Source organism: Hyperoodon ampullatus (assembly GCF_949752795.1).
Source record: "Hyperoodon ampullatus genome assembly, chromosome: 1".
NCBI classification, from domain to species: Eukaryota; Metazoa; Chordata; class Mammalia; order Artiodactyla; family Ziphiidae; genus Hyperoodon; species Hyperoodon ampullatus.
Window position 1 is genome coordinate 223,647,616 of NC_136914.1, and position 25,976 is coordinate 223,673,591.

A 25,976-nucleotide genomic window follows, 5' to 3' on the forward strand; every position below is an offset into this window, starting at 1 on the left:
GCTATGTGTAAAAGGTGAGCATTTCAGAGAATCCCGGCCATGAGAGATTCAGCAATGAGCCGGGGCCCCTTTCCTCTCCCACTGTCCTCAGAGGCAGGAGACAGGCTATTGCTAAGAATTATGGTTACATTCAGACAGGGGCTGCCAGCCACATAGCACGTGAGAACCACCTGGGAGCGCCTACAAAGCCTGATGTCCAGGCCCCACCCAGATACCCGAGCAGCAAGGCCTTTGAAAGCCTCCAGGCAACGCCAACATGCTCTGGGCTGAGAGCCCTCAGCACCAAACAGCCCGAAGCTCTCCCTGCAGGGTCTGTCACTGAAGGCAGGTGGCGTACGTAGACGGTTCCACCTCCTTGCGAACAGGTCGCGTAAGGAGCGTTGGTGAGCAAATACACCTGGGTCAGAGCAGACTTTCAGGATCTCTTCCAACTCTGAAATCACCTTTGCAGAGGTGAGCTCCCTCCCGAGTTCTCGGTGAGGAATTTTCTGACGGCCGATTGAGCCGAAAGCCGATTTCTGTGTCCTGGGACTGTGGAGCCCGTGGGTCCCTTATCAATGAGAGCGCACCCTCAGGGGGCCCATGGGACCTGCCCAGGGAGACCTGGGAAGAGGCCTGCTTGGAGCTCTCAAGAGGGTCAGATGCACCCTATTGGGATTCTGGATCTAACTGGGGAGGTCAAAACGCCTTCCTGGCCAGAAGAGAGCCTGGCGGGAGATGGATGCCAAGGCCACCGAGGTCCAGACAGCATGGGGTGGCATCTCCTGCAGCTGCTCCAGGCCCCAAGAATTCTCAGAAGAAGGGGAAGTTGGGTACCAGCCCAGGACCGGAGGCGGAACCTGACCTCCCTAAGTCAGATGGGATGTGTTTCATTCTCTCCACCTCATTCCCAAACATTTACAGGCTGTGAGTGATCTAATTACCCCCAAGGAACTTACCTTGTCAACGTGATTAGCGATCTCTATTAATCGTTGTTTGACTTTTTCCAGGTCTTTTCCTTGCCTCTGAAACTTAATAATTTTAAAGGTCAGCATTACCAATGGCAAGACTATCAATCAAATCTCATCTTCCCAGCTCCTGGAAATGTGAAGTCTCAGGCTCTGCAAATCCCCCAGGGCCCTCCCTGGTTTATGGTGAAGTGAGCTCCCATCCTGCAGAGTAATTTCCCCATCCAGGGACTTTCTGAAACTCCCTGAAATTCACCCAAGCCAAGTGCTCAGAAGATAGTAACTTTTGTGAATTTTCCAGCCTCATAAATGATGGAGGCAGTGACATGTTTTGGCATAGAAAAAACAGACAACCAGAAGGCAGTCCAAAGCCATTCTTCATATCATCAACTTGATTTTAACTTCCTCCAAAATCTCCTTTATATTTGTTTTTAAAAAATTAAAGAGTGAAAGTAATAGAAGCGCATGGCAACAAGTCAAACAACACAGAGAGTGGATAAAAAGTTAATAAATTCCCACTTCTCCGGGCTAATCTGAACTTCCAGAGTGGGAACAGTTGCCTGTGAAATGGTCAAGTCTGTTTCATTCATATGCGTTGAGCCAGTCTGGGAGAAAATGTCACCTAATTCGTAATAGGTGGTAGAGGCAAGGAAAGAACACAGGGAAGATAATCTAAAAAAAAAAAAAACTAATTAAAAATTAATTAAAAGAAAAAAAAAACGAATACAGCATCAAGCCCTACTTTGGAAGGTAGGGTTTTTCTGCTGTGTCTACAGCCTTCATTCATTCATTCATTTTGCTTGAGGACATATCGGACATTTTAAAACTAAACGTTTCCCCAAAGTGTTTTAGAATACATTCTAAAACCATCTGCCATTTCCCACACATAATTCTCCCTGTTTGGAGAGCTTAGCTACATGGCAACTCTGCAGTCCTTGCTAATATTCTGTAATACCAGATACATTTTTAATATTTTACACATTATAATACCAGGAAACCACTTTTTTCAATGGGTTGTTTACAATGCTTTTAAGGCCTCTTGGAAAATGAGGTTAAATAAAGCAAGTAATAACTTGCTAAACATTTTCTTTTGCCTTCTTTTTTTTAAACCAACCAAGAAATTTCAGAAAGTTCTTACCTCTCGGTTGTCTGCCACAATAACGAGCTCTACATACTTGGTCGTCTTGAGGGTCTCTCTTTTTTGCTGCCAAAAGTAAACATGGGTTTAATTTCCCTGACTGCCTCTCTGGGGCTTCCTGAACACTGTCAATGTCTCTCGACTCAAGCACTTGAACTAGGGGAACCGCCCCCCTCTACCAACATCACTGGCTCCCACACCCCTGTCCCACCCAGAAGCTCACCTCCAATCCCAAAAACCTCTGTAAAACCTTCTCAACGTGAGCGGCCACTTTCCATTTCCATCTGGGAAATCCTTAAAAAGGAATCTAACCTTTCTGCTGACTCACTGATTATAGGATCAGAACAAGCTGAGATCATTATTAAACAAAACACATATGTAAACAAGCAAAACCAAAGCTCTCTCCAGAACAGGAGCCAATGAACTCTTCATTTCGGGCTGGATGTAGCACATTTCAAGATCACTACAGAAGATGATGGAATTAGGGTCTCACGGGTGTTCCCTTTGCCTTTGTGGTCTAGTTTTGTGATGTGGGAAAAGCCGATATATAAAGCGAATATATTTTGAGCAGGAACTGCATAGCCCTTCTGGGGAAACACTGAGTAGTCCATTCCAGGGAGCTGATTTCTGCAGGTGATCATTTAAAAATCTGGTGAGAAGCAAAGGAAGAATAGGGAACAGCCAGGTGGATAAATGGGGAACATAGCCAGGTGAGAAGAAGGTGCTAGGAGGAAAACCAGAAAGGAACAAAAGAAACAGAATAGAAAGAAACAGTGTCAAGAAAAAAAAAAAAGAAAGACTGAAACATGCCACTGGAGAAAAAGCATTGGTAGGAGTGCAATAGTTGAGAAGAAGACAGAAATTGTATATCCAGGGGTAGGGGCCAAAGATGATGCAGAGAGCCCAATATGAACTCCCTCCCAAATCAAGGCAGCCTCTGAAGTGGGTGACATTTTAATCATGTTTCTTCAAAAAACATTTGTACTCTTCCATGAATTACTGGGACAATCCCAAAGGCACTTTCAGGAGGAAAAAAAAGCAATTCATGGAGGGTGGTCTCAAGAAGCAAACATTAAAAACAAAGCCTTCAGTTTCTGCAGTAAAATGCAGTCGGAGGAAATGAGGGTTCAACTGGTCTCGGTCCTCATAGCTGATATCGCTGCTGTATGAGTTAACTACACACACTGCTTAACGTTGAAAACTTGCATGTTATAACCACGCTTTCAGACAAAAGCAAAGATGACCAAGGCATGCTTTGAATCAGCTTTCCAGTCACATAATCCTGAGGGAAACATCTTTTATGAAACAAATCCCCATCAGTCCGGGATCTTCCAAACAGATTTTTACAGGAAAAATGTTTGTATCATAGCAGTGTTCCTCCTTGCGGCCCAGCTGTGCTGATTCATGAATTTAGGTATCCCTAAAGAAATCTGGAAACCTTATGGAGGAAGGAAAAATAAAGCACCATGAAAGGTATAATTTCTCATACTTTTACAATGTTACAAGGGAGAAAAGTTAAGCTTTGTAACTATACGTTGTGGGCATGCTTTATGGTGAAAACTACGTACACACAAAGGAAAGATTAGTCCCAGCAGTACCCACTGGTGTATGCAAAATGAGACACCTTCTCGAAGTGTGAAGATCTTGCCCCTTCTCCTTATTCAGGTGTGGAAAGCAGAAGCCTCTTTTCCTCCCATAATTCCCTGATTTACCATGAGCTGAATTTACCAGATTCAGCTCATCTTACAGAAGAAAATACAGCTCTATTAAAGAAAAAATAAACTAGCCTCCCATTGAAAAACTCATAGGGAGAGCCCTGGTTGTTCAGACGTTTACACCGTTCAGACTGCAAAGGGGTGAAATAAACGACCAGGGGATATTTCCAAATGGCCTTGGATCATCATTTAGAAAATACACAATTCCAGATAATGAAAACAAACACATGAACCCAATTTTCCTGTCTCTGCAGTTTTCAGAGAAGTCCAAATTTTCTCATGAATGCAGAGAATTGCTAGCTCAGAGAGAAACCTAACCACATAATAATAGAAAGCCATGGGGGAGTGGCTGGCTCATGGCCGCAAAGGTTCCTTCTTCCCTCAGCTGCACACACAGAGAGGCTTAAATTACCTCCACATGATTTCCACCTATCTGGGCTATCCGGTTAAAAAAATCATATTTAAAATGTTTGATATACAGAGCAACGTTCGAAACTGGTTGCTTGATTGGATTTTCATTTTGGGGGGTGATGATAAACAAAAGCCCTTCCCCAAACAGATAAGAGTATATAAGCCTCTGAGGATGGCCCAACCATTCTCTACTCCGAGGTGCAGACCGAGGGGTTCTTTGAGTCTTGCTCAAGCGGGAAGCTGTTCCTGGGCCTCTCAAAGTCATCACAGCCAAGTTCTCGGGGAGAATGACCCCTACACATGTTACAACAAGAACTCTGGCTTTGGGAACTTAACCCGAGTCAGAAAACAAGTCAGGATGAGGGTGACAATAAATTCTCATTCCAACTCTCTCTTCCTATGGGCCAGGTCCCTGAAATGGTGTTTCAGGGAGACGGGATAACACAGCACAAGTCCTGAGGCTGGGGAGAGCTTGGAGTGTCGTAGCAGCGGGCAGGATGGCTATCGTCTGGTGAGTGAGGGAAAAGTGTGGATGAGATGTGGCTGAAGATGGAGACAGAGGACAGGGGCCATGGTGAGGAGGCTGGCCGGTAATCTAATTATCGGAGAGCAGTGGGGGAACCCTTGAATGTGAGGTTCTTTACACATCACTCTGGCTGCTGGGAGGAGAATGGATTATCGGGGGACCATAGGGGAAGTGGAGGGCACAGGTGAGCGCTGGTGACAGTTTGAGGTTGTAAGGATGGAGAGAGGCAAACAGATTCAAGTTGGGTGTTTTAACCAAACAACAACAACAACAAAACAATAACAATGGAACCAGGACCATTTCCATAGACGGTAAGATCAGCAAATTTGCTGAATCAGAAGTTTGGTTTAACTTCCTCTGAGTAAAGAAAGATCCTTGTTGGCTCAAGCCAGGCTCCGTGCCTTGACTCTAAGGCCACTTTATGAATATGTATGAACTGGGTGCTGGTCTCTGCTGTGAAAGGTCATCTCTACCATCCTTACCAACGATTTGCATGGGGACCGAGCACACAGATCATATCTGCGTGGGGTACAGCCTCTGAGGTCTGGTTAATAACACAGGCTGCAGAACCAGCAAGCAAACGAGACAAATGCTGGAAGAATGGGCTGAATCTGATGAATTGAATGTTAATGGGGACAGATGCAACGTATTGAAATTGAGTCTAAAACGCCAGTGGCAGAAGTGAGAGCTGTTATTTACTCATCTAGAGTTTCAATCGATACAAGAGTCAATAGGAATCCACACCTGGATATTTTGGAACCTCGGTTCACGCTGAGAGATGCTCAGAGCTCAGGGCCAAGGAAGCAATAGCAGTGCTGGCTCTGTTATCCACCAAGATTTAAGAATGACCAAGGCAGTAAAGGAACTTGGTGTGTATGGCCTCTTAGAGGAGGTACAGAGGTGAGGGTGGTTATATTAGAGAAAAATTTTAAAAATTAAAATTAAATTAAAAATTTAAAAATTAAAATTAAATATTAAAAAAATTAAATTATATTAAAAAATTAAAATTAAAAATTAAATGCCTGCTCTAATTAACAAGTTTTCCAATGGTTCTGGCCAGTTCCAGATATTCAACTATTACTAGACTCTACAGATAATACACATTACTGTTAATACTACTCCCACCGTCTCTACTGTGACTTCTGTTAAACCAATATGGCAGCCTGTCTAGAAACCCAAAAGCAACGGCCCTGGTCCATTTCAGAGTGTCTGCCTTTGAGGAAACTACAGGGTCTCCCTGACCAGATGTCCTATTTGAACTCAGTAGCCCAAGCAAACATGGCTTTCTAGAGAAGGCACTGACTTTTACATGTGACTCCTAATTATCCATACTAGTGGAGGGGAACAATAGCACAGATAATCCCCGGAGAGGATAATTCAAAAATAATTTACATTTGCCTTCGGGATGTATTACGTGATTTTCTCCAGTAGCAGATTTATGGCCTTCACCTTCTTTATAGTCTGCTCAGGCTTCTGTTAAAATTCGTTTGCATTTTTGAATGAACAGCTGATGGAGAGGGAGGGAGCAGTCACAGGAGGGCTGAGTGGCAGGGGCTCTGCAGGCTGGACTTAAAAAGCTGCAGAGGAGGGAACCGGCGAGGAAGCCCTCCGACTGCAGGCATCCTTCCAGAAGCAACTTGGGTTCTCACTAAAATCTAATGTAAAGCCTTGTAAAAATGACAAACAATAGCTCAGGCTTATATTATAGCCAGTGCATACCCCGAGTGCAGATTTATTCCTGCTGCTCATTGAAGAAAAACACACACATCTGCAGAAAAATCTCAGTCTGCAAGCCAATCTGTACAATAGTTAACATTTAGTACGGGGAGAAAAATGCTGGGAAAAAGCAAATGCAGTTGCTGCAGTGCATAAACTAGATGGGTTAGATGCAGTTATACTGATTTTTGAGTATAAATAAAGGCAGTGTTAAGTCTGGCAGGTAAGGGGCATAGAACATGAGTATTTCCCTTTCATATTTTCCATAGGTACTGCCCCAAACTGTCTTGTGTATAATTTTAATTCTCACATATTCCACTTATTTGAAAATTGTTTTTTGTATTGTTTTCACAGTATCGATGTGCTTTAAGTCAGAGACATTTTCTCTTCCATAAAAACAATCCCGACTATTTCTAGAGAGGAATATTGAGAACGGAGTTGAAGTGCATGCAATGCCTCCCCTTTACAGTTTAAAGGTTCATTTACACTTGCATATGCATAAGTAACAAAACAACATTGTTATTCAGGTTTTCTCCATCTCTCTACACGTCAAAATGACTGGAAATTACTGTGCCAATCCTAGTTCTAGGGAGCCGTAAGCTTAGTTAAAGAATTAAAATATGGCTGGCAAGGCCTGACCAAGTCAGGACTGACTTCCAAATGAAACGGCAAACATATCTGAGTGCTGTTTAAACTGTCAAGTTATAAATCTCACAAGGTGGATAACGTGTGATCAACAAGGCACTCAAATCAAGACGCCTGGAAAACAAAATGCAAATGTTCTACTTGTTTATGATTGTGAAAGCTACGGCCTCATCTCATCTTATCTGAGGTCTGGAATCAAAGGCAAGCGTAAGCGTGAAACAAACATGCCTGGGGACCACAGAGGCCGGTCTCTGGGATTCCATCTCTTAAATCTGTCACTCTAAGCTGGCTCAGGGGAGGAGAGCAGGAAGATTCCGTCAAGCTGCTGCTGATGGTGGAGGTGGGGGCATTTTTCAAGTCCTTTTCTCGGGGATTGAGATTCAGCCCCACTACTGAGTGTCAACGTCAAAGTCAGCCACAGTGCCTGACCGGGTGTGATGGGGAAAAACAAGAAAAAAAGAGGTTGCAAGCACCTGCTGCAGAAAACCTTGGGAGCATGTTAACAGACAGAGGAAGTTAGGGTCATATAGGTGGAATCAGGGTGGAAAGAATGAATGTAAAGTTAAAATGAAAAGTCCTAAAGCAGTTCAGTTAAAAGCAGGTTACGGGGGCTTCCCTGGTGGCTCAGTGGTTGGGAGTCCACCTGCTGATGCAGGGGACATGGGTTCGTGCCCCGGTCTGGGAAGATCCCGCATGCCATGGAGCGGCTGGGCCTGTGAGCCATGGCCGCTGAGCCTGCGCATCCGGAGCCTGTGCTCCACAATGGGAGAGGCCACAGCAGTGAGAGGCCTGTGTATCGCCAAAAAAAAAAAAAAAAAAAAAAAAAAAAGCAGGTTAGGGGAACACACACCTCTCCACAGGTAGGAGGAAAATTTTAAGAAGGAGAAAAAATCGCTTAGGATAACGTTTACTGTCTGAATTGAGAAAAATGATTAGGAATAAAAAGAGGCACAATATTTATGAAGTGTTGAGTGGTAAGCAGTGTAACGCTCAAATTAAAGTCAGGAAGGACAAAGAGTGTCAAATGGAACCTTGAAAACATGTCCCCAGACCATCAAATGTAAGTACATCATTAAGTGACATCATATCTAGGAATTCTTCATTTCTTGTCAAGAGAGGAACAGGAAAGATAGAGATGAAAAATCAGGAAGTCGTCGATAACTTCCTATCGGGTTGTAGTCTTTTGAGTTCAGGGCCTCCAGCCAGATGTGGCTACCCTTACTCCTTTTTAAGAGTTCTGCTGCGGTCTGTGGAGCCCACGTGATACTGATGTAAAAGGGTCAGGCAGCCATTCGGGGTGCAGGTTTCCTGGTGCTGCACCAGGGGGGTACCTCTTAGTCGGGAGGGACATCTGTGGTCCAGACTCCATTAGGGCAACTACTCTCTCCAGTCCTGCAGCAGAAGGGAAGGCCTGTGATGAGCAGACCCAGGGGCAGGTGGCCAGAAAGCAGAGACCCCTCGAGGGAAGTGGGACAGGCGCCCCCTAGTATGGACTGGGGGTAAACACCACCCCTCAGCCACACTGCTGGACCAAGACCCAGGGCAGGCAAGTGGGCAGTGGCAGGGAATGCTGTGCAAATCTTAATGAAGACCCTAATTGTAGGATCTTATTATGAAGACTCTAATTTTGAAGACCCTAATTTTGCATTGGCAAAACCTCCATATTGTCTGTCTCTTCCCGTAGAAGGGAGAGCTGCCCAAGGGTGTGGAGGTTCCGGTCCAGTTCTGTGTACCATGGAGGGGCCCAACGGTGGGGCAGACTCCTGGGTCTAGGCCCAGAAGGTTCTCACCGGAGATGTGATTTTGCATCCTCTGAGCTCAACTCTACCCACCATAGGTTAATGAGTCTGAGGCTGATGTTTAATACAACAATGGAGCTTTCAGTATCTGATTATGTTCTGTTCACATCATAGCAACCACCTCCAGATAAACTGGGTAATAACTCCATCCCTCAGACACAAATGGCAAAATTTCTCCAGATGGCCTAGCAGTGGGTGTCCCTAGCTGGAGCCCCCAGCTCCCCAGAGACACCACGTGGGTTTCCCTCCTACCCTTCTTGTCCAGGTCTGGGAGGGCGGTGGGAGCCTGTCATGCATAGCGAGGCCCGTTGTGTTTGATCCGCAGGATCCCCAGATGCTCTGCAGGTTCTCCACCGGGAAGAGTTTGTATCTGTTGGTTTCATTTTTCATTGGCTCCAAAATATAGGTTTTATTTTCAAATGTAATAAGTCCCCTGTTGAAAAAGAAAGAAGAAAAATTATGTAACTTTTAAGGGCAGTTTCTTGTTCATGGCTAAAACCCAGTTCTTATTCAGAGAATAAAAGGAGAAATACCAATTTATTTATATTCTCAGGTCTGAATTGGAAAGGACATTCCTGTGCCATATGTTTGCATTGATTTTTTTTTGTAAATCTTTTGAAAACCAAGTCTGCGAAGTTTTTTGTTTCAAATATTCTATGGTAAAGAATCGACTGTGTTTAGTCTTTACGTTTTTCGTTTGCTTGTTTTTTACTTCTCAAGGTTATATTGCTGGGAGGAAGAGTTGAGAGAAAAGATGTTTCATCCACTTAGAAAATAACTAGATCTGGATTAGCAGACATGACTCAGAAGGGAAATCTTTTTTTTTTTTTTTAAAGGAAAATTTCTACACCTGAATTATTCATCCTGATCAACTAAATTTCCTAAATAGTTGAAAAGATTCTGAAATAAGGTTAAGTATAAACCTATGCTTTTTTTGAACTTATGGTTATCAAAGGCTAAGGGACTGGGAGGGATAAATTAGGAGTTTGGGATTAGCAGATACACACTACTATATACAGTACAGATAAATGACAAGGTCCTACTGTATAGAACAGCGAACTATATTCATTATCTTGTAATAACCTATAATGGAAAAGAATCTGAAAAATAACGTACATATAATATATATAATTTATATATATATTTACATAAAACCAAATCACTTTGCTGTACACCAGAAACTAACACAACATTGTAAATTAACTATACTTCCAAAAAAAAAAAGAATTAAAAAAAAGTATGCTTTTTTTGGTATTTTACTTAGCTAATTTGTGGGAGTACTGGGCATATACCCCGAGAAAACCATAATTCAAAAATAGTCATGTACCACAATGTTCATTGCAGCATTACTAAAAATAGCCAGGACATGGAAGCAACCTAAGTGCCCATCGACAGATGAATGGATAAAGAAGATGTGGCACATATATACAATGGAATATTACTCAGCCATACAAAGAAACGAAATTGAGTTATTTGTAGTGAGGTGGATGGACCTAGAGTCTGTCATACAGAGTGAAGTAAGTCTGAAAGAGAAAAACAAATACCGTATGCTAACACATATATATGGAATCTAAAAACAAAATGGTTCTGAAGAACCTAAGGGCAGGACAGGAATAAAGACGCAGATGTAGAGAATGGACTTGAGGACACGGGGAGGGGGAAGGGTAAGCTGCGACAAAGTGAGAGAGAGGCATGGACATATATACACTACCAAACGTAAAATAGATAGCTAGTGGGAAGCAGCCGCATAACACAGGGAGCTCAGCTCTGTGCTTTGTGACCACCTAGAGGGGTGGGATAGGGAGGGTGGGAGGGAGACGCAAGAGGGAGGGGATGTGGGGATATATGTATACATATGGCTGATTCACTTTGTTATACAGCAGCAACTAACACAACAATGCAAAGCAATTATATTCCAATAAAGATGTAAAAAAAAAAAAAAAAGGACACATTTGTTAAATATTTTAACTTGCAGAGACAGGGGTGGCCTTATGCCATGGATCCCAGGGCATGTCTGACCTTCTGGAGCAGGACGTGTCCTCCTTCCTGGAAATGAGCCATGTCAGTTTCTTTAAGTGATGGGGGAACATCGGCCTACACATTGGTTTTCCTTTCTCTTTTCCAATGTGGAATAAGAAGTACTTTAACTTAAAAAGGCTCTTCCTGATGTTGACATCAGTTTTTTCTTTAGAGAAATGAGAACTTGGGTAACAGTAAACTAGCAGCTCTGAGAGTTCCCACACATCTAGCAACTTCTGTTATTGATCAAGTTGACCGCGCTCATAAATGCATACAATTTTCATGCAAAATTCATCTGATTGTAAATAGATGCTTCTAACACAGTGACTCAACCTTTTTTGAGACATGAACCTCCTCCTTGTACTCTCCCCAGAAGAGTTCACATCTACATAGATCCACAGTATTTTTCAGAAAATTTCAGGAGATTCAGGACTATGGATGAGGTCCATGGGCTCCAGGTTTTAGGGCATCAGTTCCAAGGATTTAAGAAATAGCTTAGTCCTTAAGAAACAGCTGAAAAAGTCGGGTGCTCCACCAGTTTCTTTCAGACGATCTGAGCTTGTTTCCAAAGGATGGAGCTTGAAAGGTGTTCCTATAACATCCACTATTGCTCATTTGTTCAGCCATTCACTCATCCAATGCTTATTGATGGCCCATTTATAGGTGACTATTTAGTCGTTCTTAAATTTTAATGGAACAACAGTATTTCAATACTCAAATAGTATGGAAGGAAAAGGTTTGATTTGGCAAATATTTATTTTGAACGCAACCGGTGAGCCCATACAAGCTAATCAGTTCATTATTATTCAGCTGGTTTACTCCACTAGCCCTGTTTTGTGAAGTGTTACAGGCAGTGAAAGAAACAGCAAGATCATGTCCAGGATGACCACAGCCTAATTGAGAAGATCGCACCGAGACACACAGGGCAGCTGGAAAACACTGGAGAGTTAAGCTGTGTGTTACCAATAATCACGACACTTAACTGTTCAGAGATGGGGGAGCCAGTGTGGTTTGGCGTAACTGAGAAGTTTTGGCAATTTTCAAATCCCACAGATTGATTAAAAGTCATTACATACAGCTGTTCTCTTATATACCCTGGCCCCTACTCCCAACCCCCCAAACTGCAGTCTTCATGTATCTCTAAGTAGATCTATTCATATAGACAGGGCTTCGGTCATCAGCTCTGGGGTGGCTTGTATTTTTTTCTTTGAAAAGTTCTTTATGAACTACAACTTAGATTTCTCAGTTTAGAATGGGTAGTAGGACATTTCAGTTTATTAAAGTTGATTTTGAAAAACCCTAAATTAAGAAAAAGATTTTCAAAAAAAAGGCCAGGGTAAAGTGGAAAATGAATACACTTGAGGGGAAAAGAGAGATTGGCTAGAAAGCTGACTTTCCTGCCCTAAAAAGAAAATGACACCGACATTTCATTTTGCATTGCAACATTTTCTATGTTGCATTGGATTTCAATAAGCTGAACACTTACAGTAAAATCTGTCACCAAGTTCTAATCATGAGAAGCACATGACTGAAAAAGATTTTCTACTTAATGGAAAATTTCTAGAAATTGTTACTCAGTCATAAAAATGTTCTGGTATCTCCTTTTATCTTTTAAGTCATCCAAAGGCCAGATGTTGAGAAACTGGGGTGAAGCCTTTCCCTTTGCTCCAAACAATTGGCAGCCTATAATACATCTTAATTAAATAATTGCTTTGGACTGTCTTGTGTATAATTAATCATTTAGCTCTAGGGATTGCTGGAAACCACAGTGGACACAAAATTCAAGGATTCGGGGTTTCTGAGATGTGAAAATTTGATGTTCTCACAGCCCTTTCTGGCCCCAAACTAGATAAGCGAATGTAATTTAAGTTGAATGTCATAGGTATTTAGCTGTCAACTTGGAGTTGGAAGTATCTCAGAGTGTGGAATTTAAATCCAGCAGACTTTGAAAGTGGGGTTCTCTTCCCACTGGTAGAGCAGGGGGAGAGAGGTTAGAAGACAGTTGCCAGTGTTTGGGAAAGATGAAGACTGTGGGTATCTTCTCTATGGGGAGATTAAGAGGATCAGGAGAACACGGGACTGGCCCTTATGAGGGGAGGGTGAGGCCAACTTCCAGGGCAGTGAGTGGTGGTGAATGGGAGAAGCAGAAGAGAGGGGCGATTGGAGATGATGAGGGCCACCCCTCATGGCACTCTGCCTAGGATCCAGGCTCAGAGGATCCCCATAGAGCGCAGCTCGGGTCATTTTCCCTGCTGTCGAGGGCACACAGGTAGCTGGAGGTACAGGTGGGACCCAGTCTCCACCCAGGTCTCCGAGGCTTGAGATGTTCCGCCCCTGCGCTCTCCTGCCTGCCTCTCTCCTGTGCTGTCTTGAGAGGGTTGTGGGGCCCGAAACAGGGATGACTGTGACAGAAGCAGAAATCAAAGGGAAAGGGGCCGAAGAAATGGAGCTGCTGCTTTGAAAACAGGCGGCTTTTACTTTACATTTCAAAACCCTATTGTTTTTACTTCAGTGGAAACAAAGAGGAATCTATTACAATTTTTTTTTTTTTTTTTTGCGGTACGTGGGCCTCTCACTGTTGTGGCCTCTCCCGTTGCGGAGCACAGGCTCCCGACGCGCAGGCTCAGCGGCCATGGCTCACGGGCCCAGCTGCTCCGCGGCATGTGGGATCTTCCCGGACCGGGGCACGAACTTGTGTCCCCTGCATCGGCAGGTGGACTCTCAACCACTGCGCCACCAGGGAAGCCCCTATTACAATTTTAACGGCTTAAATATTAAATAGATTTACTATTTTGTTAGCTTTCACAGTGATAACTCAGGGGACCTACACGTCCTCAAGATAAGTTTTTGTCCTTCTCGAAATTCAGTTTTTAATCTCCAAAGCAATGGTGAGTCAGGCAATCACACAGCTGAATGGCGTTGTTCTTCATATGATTTTTCTTTCTACTCCCAGGCAAGCAAGGTAGTGGCACATGGATTCTGATGACCTGCAATCAGATGATGACTCAAAAATGGGAATTGGGCTTCTCTGGTGGCGCAGTGGTTGAGAGTCCGCCTGCTGATGCAAGGGACATGGGTTCGTGTCCTGGTCCAGGAAGATCCCACATGTCGCGGAGCGGCTGGGCCCGTAGCCATGGTCGCTGAGCCTGTGGGTCCGGAGCCTGTGCTCCGCAACGGAAGAGGCCACAACAGTGAGAGGCCCGCGTACCGCAAAAAAAAAAAAAAGGGGGGGAATTAACCTTGCTGACTCTGTGTTCAATTGCAACTGAATTTTCTTGGAAATAGACTTTGGAGCTCAATACTGTGCTGCCAACCATGTTAGAGATGCAGTTGGCATGAAATTTAATTTCAGTCCTTTTTGGGAGGAGCTCACGGGTAAAAGCGGTATCCCACCTCATCTGTGTTTTGTTTGTTTTTTTTTTTTTGCGGTACGCGGGCCTCTCCCTGCTATGGCCTCTCCCGTTGCGGAGCACAGGCTCCGGACGCACAGGCTCAGCGGCCATGGCTCACGGGCCCAGCTGCTACAGCATGTGGGATCTTCCCGGACCGGGGCACGAACCCGTGTCCCCTGCATCGGCAGGCGGACTCTCAACCACTGCGCCACCAGGGAACCCCTCATCTGTGTTTGATACACAGTGATGGCAGCAGTATTAGTGAACACAGTAGCACCACCATCAGGCTTATTTTGAATAAGTAATTTCCATGTGAACTACTTATGTATAATCAAAACAAATATTCATTATCCCTTGCTACGTGCAAAGCACCAGGCTAGCTCCCATGGAACCCATAAAGGCATCTCACCCATGGTTCCCATTTCAAATGTAATTCATAATCAGGTTTGGGAGACACGACCAAAGAGGTAAAACAAACTGTTATAAAAAATGTTAAGAGTAGCTATTACTACCATATGCCAACACATATATATGGAATCTAAAAAAAAAAGGTTCTGAAGAGCCTAGGGGCAGGACAGGAATAAAGACGCAGAGGTAGAGAATGGACTTGAGGACACGGGGAGGGGGAAGGGTAAGCTGGGATGACGTGAGAGAGTAGTATTGACATATATACACTACCAAATGTAAAATAGATAGCTAGTGGGAAGCAGCTGCATAGCACAGGGAGATCAGCTCTGTGCTTTGTGACCACCTAGAGGGGTGGGATAGGGAGGGTGGGAGGGAGATGCAAGAGGGAGGGGATATGGGGACATGTGTATACGAGTAGCTGATTCACTTTGTTGTACAGCAGCAACTAACACAACAATGTAAAGCAATTATACTCCAATAAAGATGTTAAAAAAAAAGAATAGCTATTACTGGCATATCAATAATAATAATAGCAGCTGTGAATGATGGTTACCCTGAGCCAGGCTCCTTTTTAGAAATAACAGCTCTATTGAGAAATAATTCACCAACCATTAAACTCACTCTTTTACAGCATGCAGTTCAATGGTGTTTTAGTATATTCACTGAGTTGTACAAACATCACCACCGTCTAATTCCAGAATGTTTTCATCACCCCTAAAGCAAACCCTGTACCCTTAGCAGTCACTCCTCACCCTTCCCTGCCACCATGAACCAGGCTCTTGAAGTCTCTGTTTTCTCTAATATTTACAGCAGTCCTCTAAAGCAGGTATGATGAGCCCCTTTCATTAACAGGAAGCCAGTGACGAGAGCCCATGGTCTCTGTGCTTCCCCAAAAGATATATCCAAGTCCTCATCCCCGGTACCTGTGAATATAAACCTTCACAAAGGGGGAGGGCATTTCCCCGCCAGTCCAGTGGTTAAGACTCCCATGCTTCCAGTGCAGGGGGCGAAGGTTCGATCCCCTGGACGGGGAACTAAGACCCCACGTGCCGCATGGAGCAGCAAAAAACAAACAAACAAAACAACAGGGGGCAGTGGTTTGCAGATGTGATTAAGTGGAGGATATCAAGCTAAGGTTATCCTGGATTTAGGGTGGGCCCTAAATTCAATGACGTGTGTCCTCACTAGAGACAGAAAAAGGAGAAGACACAGACACACAGGGGCGAAGGCCCTGTGGACAGAGGCAGAGATTGGAGTGATGCGACCACAAGGCCAGGAACGCTGAGGACTGCCAGGAACCAGGAGAGAGGCATGGACGGACTCTCCCTCAGAGCCTCCAAAAGGAACCAACCCTGCCAACACCTTGATTTCAGGCTTCTGGCCTCCGGAACTCCGAGAGAAGACATTTCTGTTGCCTTAAAGCCCCCCAGTTTGCAGTCATTTGTTACGGCAGCCCTAGGAAACTAACACAGGCACACAGCTGGTCAGTGGCAGTGCCAGGGTTCCCCAGATGGACCTGGCTCCCAAGCCTGCTCCCTTGCCTTTGGCCACTCTGGATGGTCAGCTCCTCTCCTGAGTCACCAAGGACTTGTGCCAGGGTGGGCGCAGCTGAATGCCAAGTGCAAAATGCCAGAGAAACTCAGAGCTGCCCAGAGGCTGGTCAGTCAGCCCAGCGCTGACCTAGGAATGGTTGATAAACAGCCCATGTGAAACGAGGGCCTTGAAGGGAGTTCTGGAGGATGGGGAGGGCCTGGAGGTGTGGGGAGCTCGGGGGCCACGTGAACGGCCTCGAAGGAGCAAGAGTGCAGGGGAGAGAAAGGTCAGCGTGTGCTCAGAAAGAAACACTGGGGCTGAAACGGAGACACGCGCAGAAGGACAGCGGGGCCACAGAAGGAGGGCGGGCACTGGACCTGGGCGGTGGTCGATGCCAGGCAAGGCGCTCACCTTGGCTTTAGACCTCGGGCTGCACCTGTGGCCTTGTCACCCACCGTGCCGCACACGCTTTGCGCAGAAGACAATATTGCCTCTTCCAGGCACTTCCAACTCCCAGCTGCTGGGACGTGGCTCTTGCTGGTCCCTCTTCCTCTGCCTTTCCCCACCTCCATCCCAGGACCTCTATCAAATCCACCGGCTCCTTGCCTTGTAACCGTTGGTGGCCACCCCTCTGGCCTGCGGGATGCAGCTGCTTTGGGGCCACGTCTTCACCCAAAGGCTCCCACCGTTCCCGGGCAGCCCTCGGGCAGAGCCTTCCAGGCTGAAGCATAACCTCTGAGGTCCAGGGTAGCCATACCTCCCTGCAGGATCCCCTGGGCCCTTCTGCTGAGTTTCTTGTGTGGTTTTGTGTACACCTACTTCACGGCACTTGCTTCCTCGTATTAAAATGATGTCTGGCTGCAGTGATCAGTGTGTGAGGAGGTGATGGATAAACACCCGTGGAAACACTGTTGCACAAGCACGCGAGTGAACAGGGGCTCTGACATATAGGCCGTGGGGAGCCGTGTGGTTTCGAGTGCAGAGGGTGGCGGGGCTTATGATCGAGCAGTGTTTTTGAAACACGACCTTCTGGAATGTGCAAGATGGATGTGAAGGGAAGGGTGGAGGAAGCAAGGGTGCAACGCAATTTAAAAATGCTGGAGGGGGCTTCCCTGGTGGCACAGTGGTTGAGAGTCTGCCTGCCGATGCAGGGGTCGCGGGTTCGTGCCCCGGTCCGGGAAGATCCCACATGCCGTGGAGCAGCTGGGCCCGTGGGCCGTGGCCGCTCGGCCTGCGCGTCCGGAGCCTGTGCTCCATAACGGGAGAGGCCACAACAGTGAGAGGCCCGCGTACCGCAAAGGAAAAAAAAAAAAAAAAAAAAAAGTGCTGGAGGGAGGGAGGGCTGCTCTGGGGTGGCGACGGGGGAATGGGGAAAGGGAGATGGATGAGGGAGATGCTGTAAGGGGTGGGCGTGGCAGGGGCTGGTGCCTGCCAGAGGTTATCAGAGATCCCCCCGGGGGCCAAGCTAGGAGCCTGGGATGGGCTGGACCTTGAATGGAAAAGAGCTCAGGAGGGGGGCCAGTCTGGGGACCAAGGAGTTGGGATTTGGACATTCTGAATTTTGAATCAGAGTAGAGCCTGGGAGAACTGAGACTTGACCTGACCTTGGGGGTCCTTCAGGGTGGGGACCAGAGCAGCCCTGGAGACGGTGCAGAAGGGCTCCAAACCCAGCTGTGGCTCCCACAGCTGTTTACACAGGATGACGGAATGAATATCTCCACGGAGGAAGAGGGAGGGAGAAGGAGAGCCCTCACCAGAGGTGGCGTGGCCTGCGGGGTGGAGGGGAGCCCGCGGAGCCCAGCCTGATAGAAGCTAGGGGAGCCGAAGGTCACAGAACAGAGGTCAAGGTCAAATTAACTTCACCTCCCGCTCTAAGCTAATTTCTTTCTTAACGGGATCTACTACACTTTAAAGATTTTTTAAAAATTTGAACTGGCTGGGATTAAGTTTCACTGACCACTTGATGGCTTGGGGAGAGCACATTGATTCCACCAATGTTTATTGAGCACCTAGAACGTGCCAGGTTCCAGACAGTGCTAGGGTGGGCCCAGGGCCCTGCTTTCCTAGCAGACAGGACAGCAAAGGCAAGGTCGTCTCCACGTGCCTGACTGTTCGGCCCCTTAGACCACTTTGCCATGGGCCATTTAGGTTGAGCTGTGACATCTGGAAAACCCACATCCACCCAGATCAGCGAACACTCAAGTCCAGCTGAGAGGTACCAGGGAGGTTTGGGGGCAACTCCTCGGCATCCTTGGACGTGGCCAGTCCTTCAGGAGGGCTGAGGCTCCTTTCCCAGCACTCGCCTCACTCCCTCTGACTTGTTTCCCTCCTAAGATCCTTTTTTCACTTTCTCAGCTGAGATTTCTGGTCAATTTCTTCAAATGGATCAATTCAACGTGTTTGTTAAATTATAAATAACAACACTGCATCAAAGCAGAACTTTTCCTTTCTTTCTTTTTTGAAACATGATGGTTGCGATTGCCCTGATCGCTAAATTACAAATGATTACTTTCATTATAATGGTTAGTTCTGATTCCATGGACCATAACACTGGTCAATTCTACCCTTTGAAAAATAAGTTGATTGACTCTTTTTCAATAGTGTAGTGGAGCAAGAAGTATTCCTGCATTTTGTGTTATGTTTGATCTCATTATGTAAAACTTAGGGCAGTAAACTTTATGTTACATAATTAAAATCAATGCAAGACATTAAAGGAACACAGCAATGTGTGGACTTATTCAGGTACCAAATAACCTGGCATCTGAGTATTTTTATTTAATTGAATTTTTAAAAGCATCTTGTGCTGTCTCCCACATCTAAGGCCAGTGCTAAGAGCTTATCAGACATGTTCCCTATCCTGAAGGTCCTTACAGCAGGGTAGTGAAAGCACAAGGTACAGTAATCGACTGTAAGTGAGCCAAAGCAGGACGGGTGCCTTAACCCAGGGGTGTAAACAGATCTCTAGGAAGCGCCTGCTATGCTACAGGCACTGTGGTGCGGAAGCAAGGGCTGTCTATGATGGAACAGGCGAGGCAGGGTTGAGCTGCATGGCAAGGAGTGGCTGGGAGGCCAGGGTGGGCTTTGTGGAGGAGGCATCATTTAATTTGGGCTTTCGTGGGAGAGTAAACCTTCCAAAGCCACTGAGAGATGGGGAGAGGAGTGTGTCCCAGGCCGAGACACAAAAGGGATAAAGGCAGTGAGACACATGCAGGGCATGTTCCGGAAACATGTAGAAAACCGTGGGGCTGGAATGGGGGAGGGGTTCCTCAGGGTAGAGGACGATGGGGCTGAAAAAGAAGGTTGGATCCAAGTTGTGCAAAAGATCTAGTGGAGCAAATATGGAACAAGGAGTCAGCCAGACTTGGGTTTGAGATGGAGTTTTGCCCATTACAGCTGAGGGACTCTGGGGAAGCCACTTTCCCAGGCTTTGCTTCCTCAATCATAATCTGAGGAATGTAACCCCTGCCTACAGCTTAGTGAGCATCGCACGAGCCAAGGCTTGGTGTCAATGCACGAGATGCCTCTCCCCTGAGACAGCAGCTGTGACTAGGAAGGGGGTGACAGCATCCTTTGACGTGAGCACCTGCAGCTCCGAGCTGCAGCATCAGGACCAGGCTCCTGGTGACTGAGCCTCAGCTGCTCTGTAAAGCAGTGGCACTAACACCTGTCCCTGCCCTCCTGAAAGCAGGAAGTGTGATGGTGGCAAAGAGTAAAGCAGGACATAGCCTGCTTGTCATCACCCTTGGGGGGGGGTGTGTCTGCGTGTGTGCGCCTGTGTGCGAGAGCACGTGTAAAAGCGTGAGTGTGTAGGTGTGACTGCGTGTGCACCTCGTGCTCAGGTATCCGAAACTCCCCTTAAAAATGAAGTTGTCATTACAATGAATACCTAGTTAACAGCTCTAGATACCAGTTTCCTCATCTGTTACGTCAATGCTTCCCTTAAGTCTATCAAAGCACAGGTGGTGATTCCCTAAGAAATTAAACCTCATTTTAACCACCATGCCCACAGGGGATGGGAAGACTCTTGGCTCATTCCAAAATTGGGAGCCCCCAAGAGTCCTCATGCCAGGTTTCTAAGCAGAAGCTCGGAGGTGGAGCAAGAGAAGAGGAAGAAATGGTGAGAGACAGGCTCTTCCCCCCTAAGGATCTCATGCTCTAACCAGGGAGCTGGAAGGGGACAGCAATGCGGTGTTTGTGAATCAGATCAGGACACAGGGACATGGCTATCTGGATGCCCTGGCAGGAGCAAGCCAGGACTGGACGTCTGTCCCATTACAAAACACAGCGGCTAAGCTCCTCTGGGACGGGGCAGAATTCTCTCCGCATCACTGGAACATGGTACCCAGGCATGACAGTGTCAGGGGGCATCTGGTGCTCATGGGGATGCTCTTGGGCTTAGGGACACAGGGGCAGGGCCAAGGCACGAAGCAGCGGGAGCAACAGAGACCAGGAGAACCATGAACGCTGCTCTGACACTGTGCTAACGAGGGCTGGGCATCTTGGGGAGACATGTGATATGGTACAAAACTAACTTATGGCCTGAACTTCCCGTTTGACTTGGAGTCCTTTCAAAGGAAGGATAAGCTCTATGGCGGCACTCGTTTTTATGACCTATTTTCCACGTTGCACTTCATTCCCTCCATTCAAGAGCTGTTTCCTCTTTAATCCCCCTTTCTGCTGGGATCTCCACGCGTTTCTCTCTCCTTATCTTTTCCCCTTCAAGCTTCAAATGAAGAAGGATGACTTGTTTGCTTCCCTCCTCTCTTCTCTCTTCCAGGACAGAGCTTTCCTTGCCTGCCCGTCTTTGATCAGCCTTTTTGAAGCAAAGCAGGATGTTCCTTCTCTGCTTTTTCTCTGCAAAACTGTAATCTGCTGGGCTCTAATTAATGCATCCCCTAGGACACTCGAGTTTTCCTCCACATTCCTAGCTCTGAATGTATTTTGGGGTCACACCATATTTCACATAATTTTTAATCCTATATTCTTTCTCAAAATCTACCAGGCTGGTGCTACTCTAGTTGCATTTTTACTTCCCCTCTCGATTGATTCTTCTGCCAGGAAGCAGTTGATCGAACACAGCTTTGACTCTGGTCTGATTCTCTCCTCGCAAGATCATAAAGTTGACTACATAACTCCGGAATTTCTCTGTTGATGCATGGTCTGCTGCTTTTGTAACAACAGCACAAAGATCTGGGAAATTAAAATTCTCAGGAGCTCCATCCCCACGCAGCAGCCTGCTCCGTCAGTGTTCCCACCCCGTCTTGGTGGTCGACACCAGATGACGCAGCACTCACTCCCCTGACTCTTCCTGGAACCCCAGCCATAAGTATTTCACAGTATCCCTCTTTGCCAAGTTGTGCTCTGTGCCAGGTACCCGGGGTGGGGTGGGCAGACATTCTCCAGGTGCCGGAGACAGGAGGTGGTCCTGAGACTCAGACGCTCTGCAGAATCTGGTCAGAGAGATGGACCCCTCTATGAGGGAGAAACCGGGGACCCTGCCAGTTACCTGTGTCTTTGGGGGGCAGGCCTGGGATGAAGGACAGGGAGTAGAGAGCAAGTGGCAAGGCCAAGCACAGGGGGCAGATCTGTCCTATTTAAATGTTACTCAGGAATACTCTACCCAGTCGTTCATCTTCATAATTTAAAACTAATTAGTTAATGTCACTGGTTTGCAGATTGTTTTATTTAGTGTAAAAAGGAGCTATTAGGAATTCCCTTGAAGATACCCTCATCTCTTTATCCATCAAGGGTTTGATACCCTATGAAAACACCTGAAAGTTATCAGACCAACCCGGACGTCTCCATGTACGCCTGGTCTCAGTTTCGCTAGCTTAGAGTTTTCACAAACATGTGGAAGCTGTTGTTAGAGTTGGCCTGTAGTTTCTGTGTGTCCCTGGCCCTCATCTGTCCTTTTTCTGGTTTTCCTTCATGTACCCACCCTTCTCCCCAACCCGCACCAGCCCCTGAGGCTGGGTGTGGTTCACACTCAGCCTGGCCCAGGGGTTGGGCACATAACCTGTTAATTTAGAGCATTCCACCCACCACTTCCCTGGTGGCGCAGTGGTTGGGAGTCTGCCTGCCAATGCAGGGGACACGGGTTCGAGCCCTGGTCCGGGAGGATCCCACATGCCACAGAGCAACTGAGCCCGTGCACCACAACTACTGAGCCTGCACTCTAGAGCCCGCGAGCCACAACTACTGAGCCCACGTGGCATAACTACTGAAGCCCGCACGCCTAGAGCCTGATTGTTTCAGGGAGGGGCCCATGACCCAGTGAGGGACAATAAGTTGCATTTTGAGGACTTTTGCTGAGCTTAAGGGTCCTCATTCTTCTACTTGCCCTCTGAGGATGTAAGTCTGGAGCTGCCTGAAGACCCTCCGTCACCGCAAAAATAAACAGTGCCTGAGAATGAAATCAACACAGAAGAAGGTAGAGGCCAAAGATGGAGAGAGAATGGATTCTGATAACATCAGTTAGGCCCTGGAACCAGTCATACCTGAAGCCACCTCTGGACTTTTCGATAGCATGAATCTACCTCTATGCTTGGTCTTTAAGCCAGTTTGAATTAGCTTTTATGTTCTTTGCACACAGTGACCTCTATATTAATTTGAAGATTGGAAATATCTAGCCTTCAAAACAGGTCCATCTTTTAGGTTCCAGAGAGGTGTGACAGTAAAGTGCCGACTTCCCATGTATGTGTTAGAGACTCTCTACTGTCAGGTGTATTGGCCACCACACAGGAGAGGGGTGACTGTAATTCTCAGGTGTGTGTGGTCCTGTGTGCTCCACCCGGCCCTCGTAGGAGCAGTGTAGCTCTGCATGGAATTAACCCAGAAACACAGCATGGTCACGCCTCCCTGACTGGCCCAGTCCCAGAATCAAAGAATGTAAGACTGTCTCAAGTGGCTGATGGTTTTTCCATTGGCTGCTCACTCAAGGTCAGGCACAGGGCTGGGCTTTCCTATGGGTCATTGTACTTATTTTCACAACCACCAGTCTCAGCTAGAGTCTTTATCTCCATTTTAAATACAAGGCAACTGGCGCTCAGGGAGGCCCAGTGACTGGTCACTGCTTGGGCTATTGTGCTCGGGGGCACGGACATCTATCTGATGATCCCAGAGGGCCTACCTCCAATTGGTCACTCACCTTGGCCCAGATGCCAGCGGGGCTGACCCCATCCTGTCCTTCATCTCTGTGTCCTCCAGGTGCCTGTGCCCTGGTTTTCCAGGAGAACTGGGCCCTTAGCCCCACACAGCCCTTCAGTCCTCTAACTGATCCCACCCGCCTCCCTCGGCCCCTCAAACCTTCCCACTGTGCCCTGGGCACTCATGGTCCCCCCCAAACTGCTCTCCCCCTGACGCGTTCCTGAATGTTCCCGTCACCTCCTCACCCCAGCCCACGTTTGCTGCTGTTGTTTCCCTGCGTGGGACTGGAGCGGGCAAAGGGGGTGGGGAGCCAGTTCTGGACAGACTGTTAGATTCCAATGGTAAATACTTAAAAATGAATCCGGTATCTCAAGGACTGGGGGAGACGTGAGGAAACAGAACCCCCGTCCTCTGATGGTCAGAGTGGAAACGGGGCAGGCACGCTGACAGGACACGGCGGCAGGACTGGGCAGGTCACACCCTTCCCTCCTTCGGGCGCCTCCATCCGAGCCGCACCCGGGTCACGGAGCCTGAGGCCTGCGGGGCTGGTCGTTGGCAGCTGAGAGAGACTGGAAACCACCTAAATGCACGTGGCGGAGAAAACGAGGCGAGGAAATGCGGGTGTTTGTGGAATGGAAGGCTGTGCAAGGTGAGGGAAGAGGCCACCCTCACGCGCCAGGAAGGACGATGCCCAAACGATGCTGAGCGCGGACGCCGACCGTAGGGTGCACGGCGAGGCCCTCCTTCACGTGCATGTAAGGTGCACAGGTGGTCCACGCCATGAAGAATGGCAGCAGGCGGGGGGACACGTGTTGGGGGTCGGGGGGGGTTGGGGGTGCACGTGGGGCATGGATGCCCCAGGAAAGGACGGGCAGGGGGACGTGCGGCCGGAGGCCCTGCTGCACCCTCCCTCGGACCGGTCCAGCTGCCAGCCGGGCCCAGGGCTGCACGTGCTGACCAGGCTGCGGCCAGACTCGGGTGCTGTTATTCTGGAGAATTCCGTCCACTAGCGGCTGTACTGTCTGTCCATAAGAGCCGCCAATGCGATTACTCATTAATTCAAGAGTACCTGTGATTGCTCACAGCGCCGCAGGACTCACGGGAGGCAAGGTTGCCAAGAGCGCCGCTTCCGCTCCCCCTGCGCGGGGCGTCTGTCTCCATCCACAGCCGCTAAACCCTGACCAGGACCCCAATCTCCACTTCGCTCCCGTCATGTGTAGTGTGTTACGTGTGCTGAGTTGTCCAAGGTGCATTGTGTGCCCGGGGTATGTTGTGTGTGGCATGTTGTGTGTGTGTTGTGTTGATACGTGTGGTATGTCGTGTGTGATAAATTGTGTGTGTGTTACAGGGTGTCTGTGGTGCTTGTACTGTGTGTGTTTTGGTGTGTGGTATATAGTGTGTGGTACGTGTGTGCTAAGGTGTGTATGTGTGGTGTGTGTAGTATATTGTGTGGTGTGTATGTGGTGTGTGTGGTATATTGTGTGTGTGTCTATGGTGTGCATGTTGTGTGTGTGGTATATTGTGTGTGTGGTGTGCATGTTGTGTGTGTGGTATATTGTGTGTGTGGTATGTTGTGTGTGTGATATATTGTGTATGTCTGTGGTGTATATGTTGTGTGTGTGGTGTGTGTGGTATATTGTGTGTGTGGTGTGTATGTTGTGTGTGTGGTATATTGTGTATGTCTGTGGTGTGTATGTTGTGTGTGTGGTATATTGTGTGTGTCTGTGGTGTGTGTGGTATATTGTGTGTCTGTGGTGTGTATGTTTGTGGTGTGTGTGGTATATTATTATTATTATTATTATTGTTATTTTTTGTGTGTGTGTGGTACGCAGGCCTCTCACTGTTGTGGTCTCTCCGTTGCGGAGCACAGGCTCTGGACGCGCAGCCTCAGAGGCCATGGCTCACAGGCCCAGCCGCTCCGCGGCATGTGGGGTCTTCCCGGACCAGGGCATGAACCTGTGTCCCCTGCATCAGCAGGTGGACTCTCAACCACTGCGCCACCAGGAAAGCCCTGTGGTGTATTATGTATGTGTCTGTGGTGTGAATGTGGTGTGTGTGGTATATTGTGTGTCTGTGGTGTGTGTGGTATATTGTGTGTCTGTATGTTGTGTGTTGTGTTGTGGTATATTGTGTGTCTGTATGTTGTGTGTTGTGTGTGTGGTATATTGTGTGTGGTGTGTGTGGTATATTGTATGTGTGGTGTGTATGTTGTGTGTGTGTGGTATATTGTGTGTGTGTGGTGTGTATGTTGTGTGTGTGTGGTGTGTGTGGTATATTGTGTGTGTGTGTGTGGTATGTATGTCTGTGGTGTGTGTGGTATATTATGTATGTGTCTGTGGTGTGAATGTGTGTGTGTTATATTGTGTGTCTGTGGTGTGTATGTTGTATGTGCGGGGTGTGCACTGAGGTTCCTTCTCCGCCATGGCATGCAGTACTCGCAGACCCACGGCGCACAGTCCCGCATTCCCTGGGCCGCCGCTGTCCCAGGCCCTCCGTCCTTCCCTCCGCAGACCCACACTCTGGGGGCAGCGGCCAAAGCAAAGCAGGACTTTGAGGACACAAGCTGCTAGTTCACAAACTA

General features: G+C 47.3%; 1 protein-coding gene across 1 annotated transcript in view; it reads right to left on the minus strand.

Annotated features, from left to right (window-relative positions):
- Positions 1 to 25,976, minus strand: part of ADAM12 (ADAM metallopeptidase domain 12) — a gene marked incomplete at its 5' end in the record, with an annotated part of 390,130 nt that overhangs the window by 91,510 nt on the left and 272,644 nt on the right. Inside the window, 3 exons of the mRNA XM_079699713.1 lie at positions 939 to 1,010; positions 2,086 to 2,151; positions 9,150 to 9,330. Coding sequence (XP_079555839.1) covers positions 939 to 1,010; positions 2,086 to 2,151; positions 9,150 to 9,330 — 319 coding nt within the window. The remainder of the gene's footprint in view (positions 1 to 938; positions 1,011 to 2,085; positions 2,152 to 9,149; positions 9,331 to 25,976) is intronic.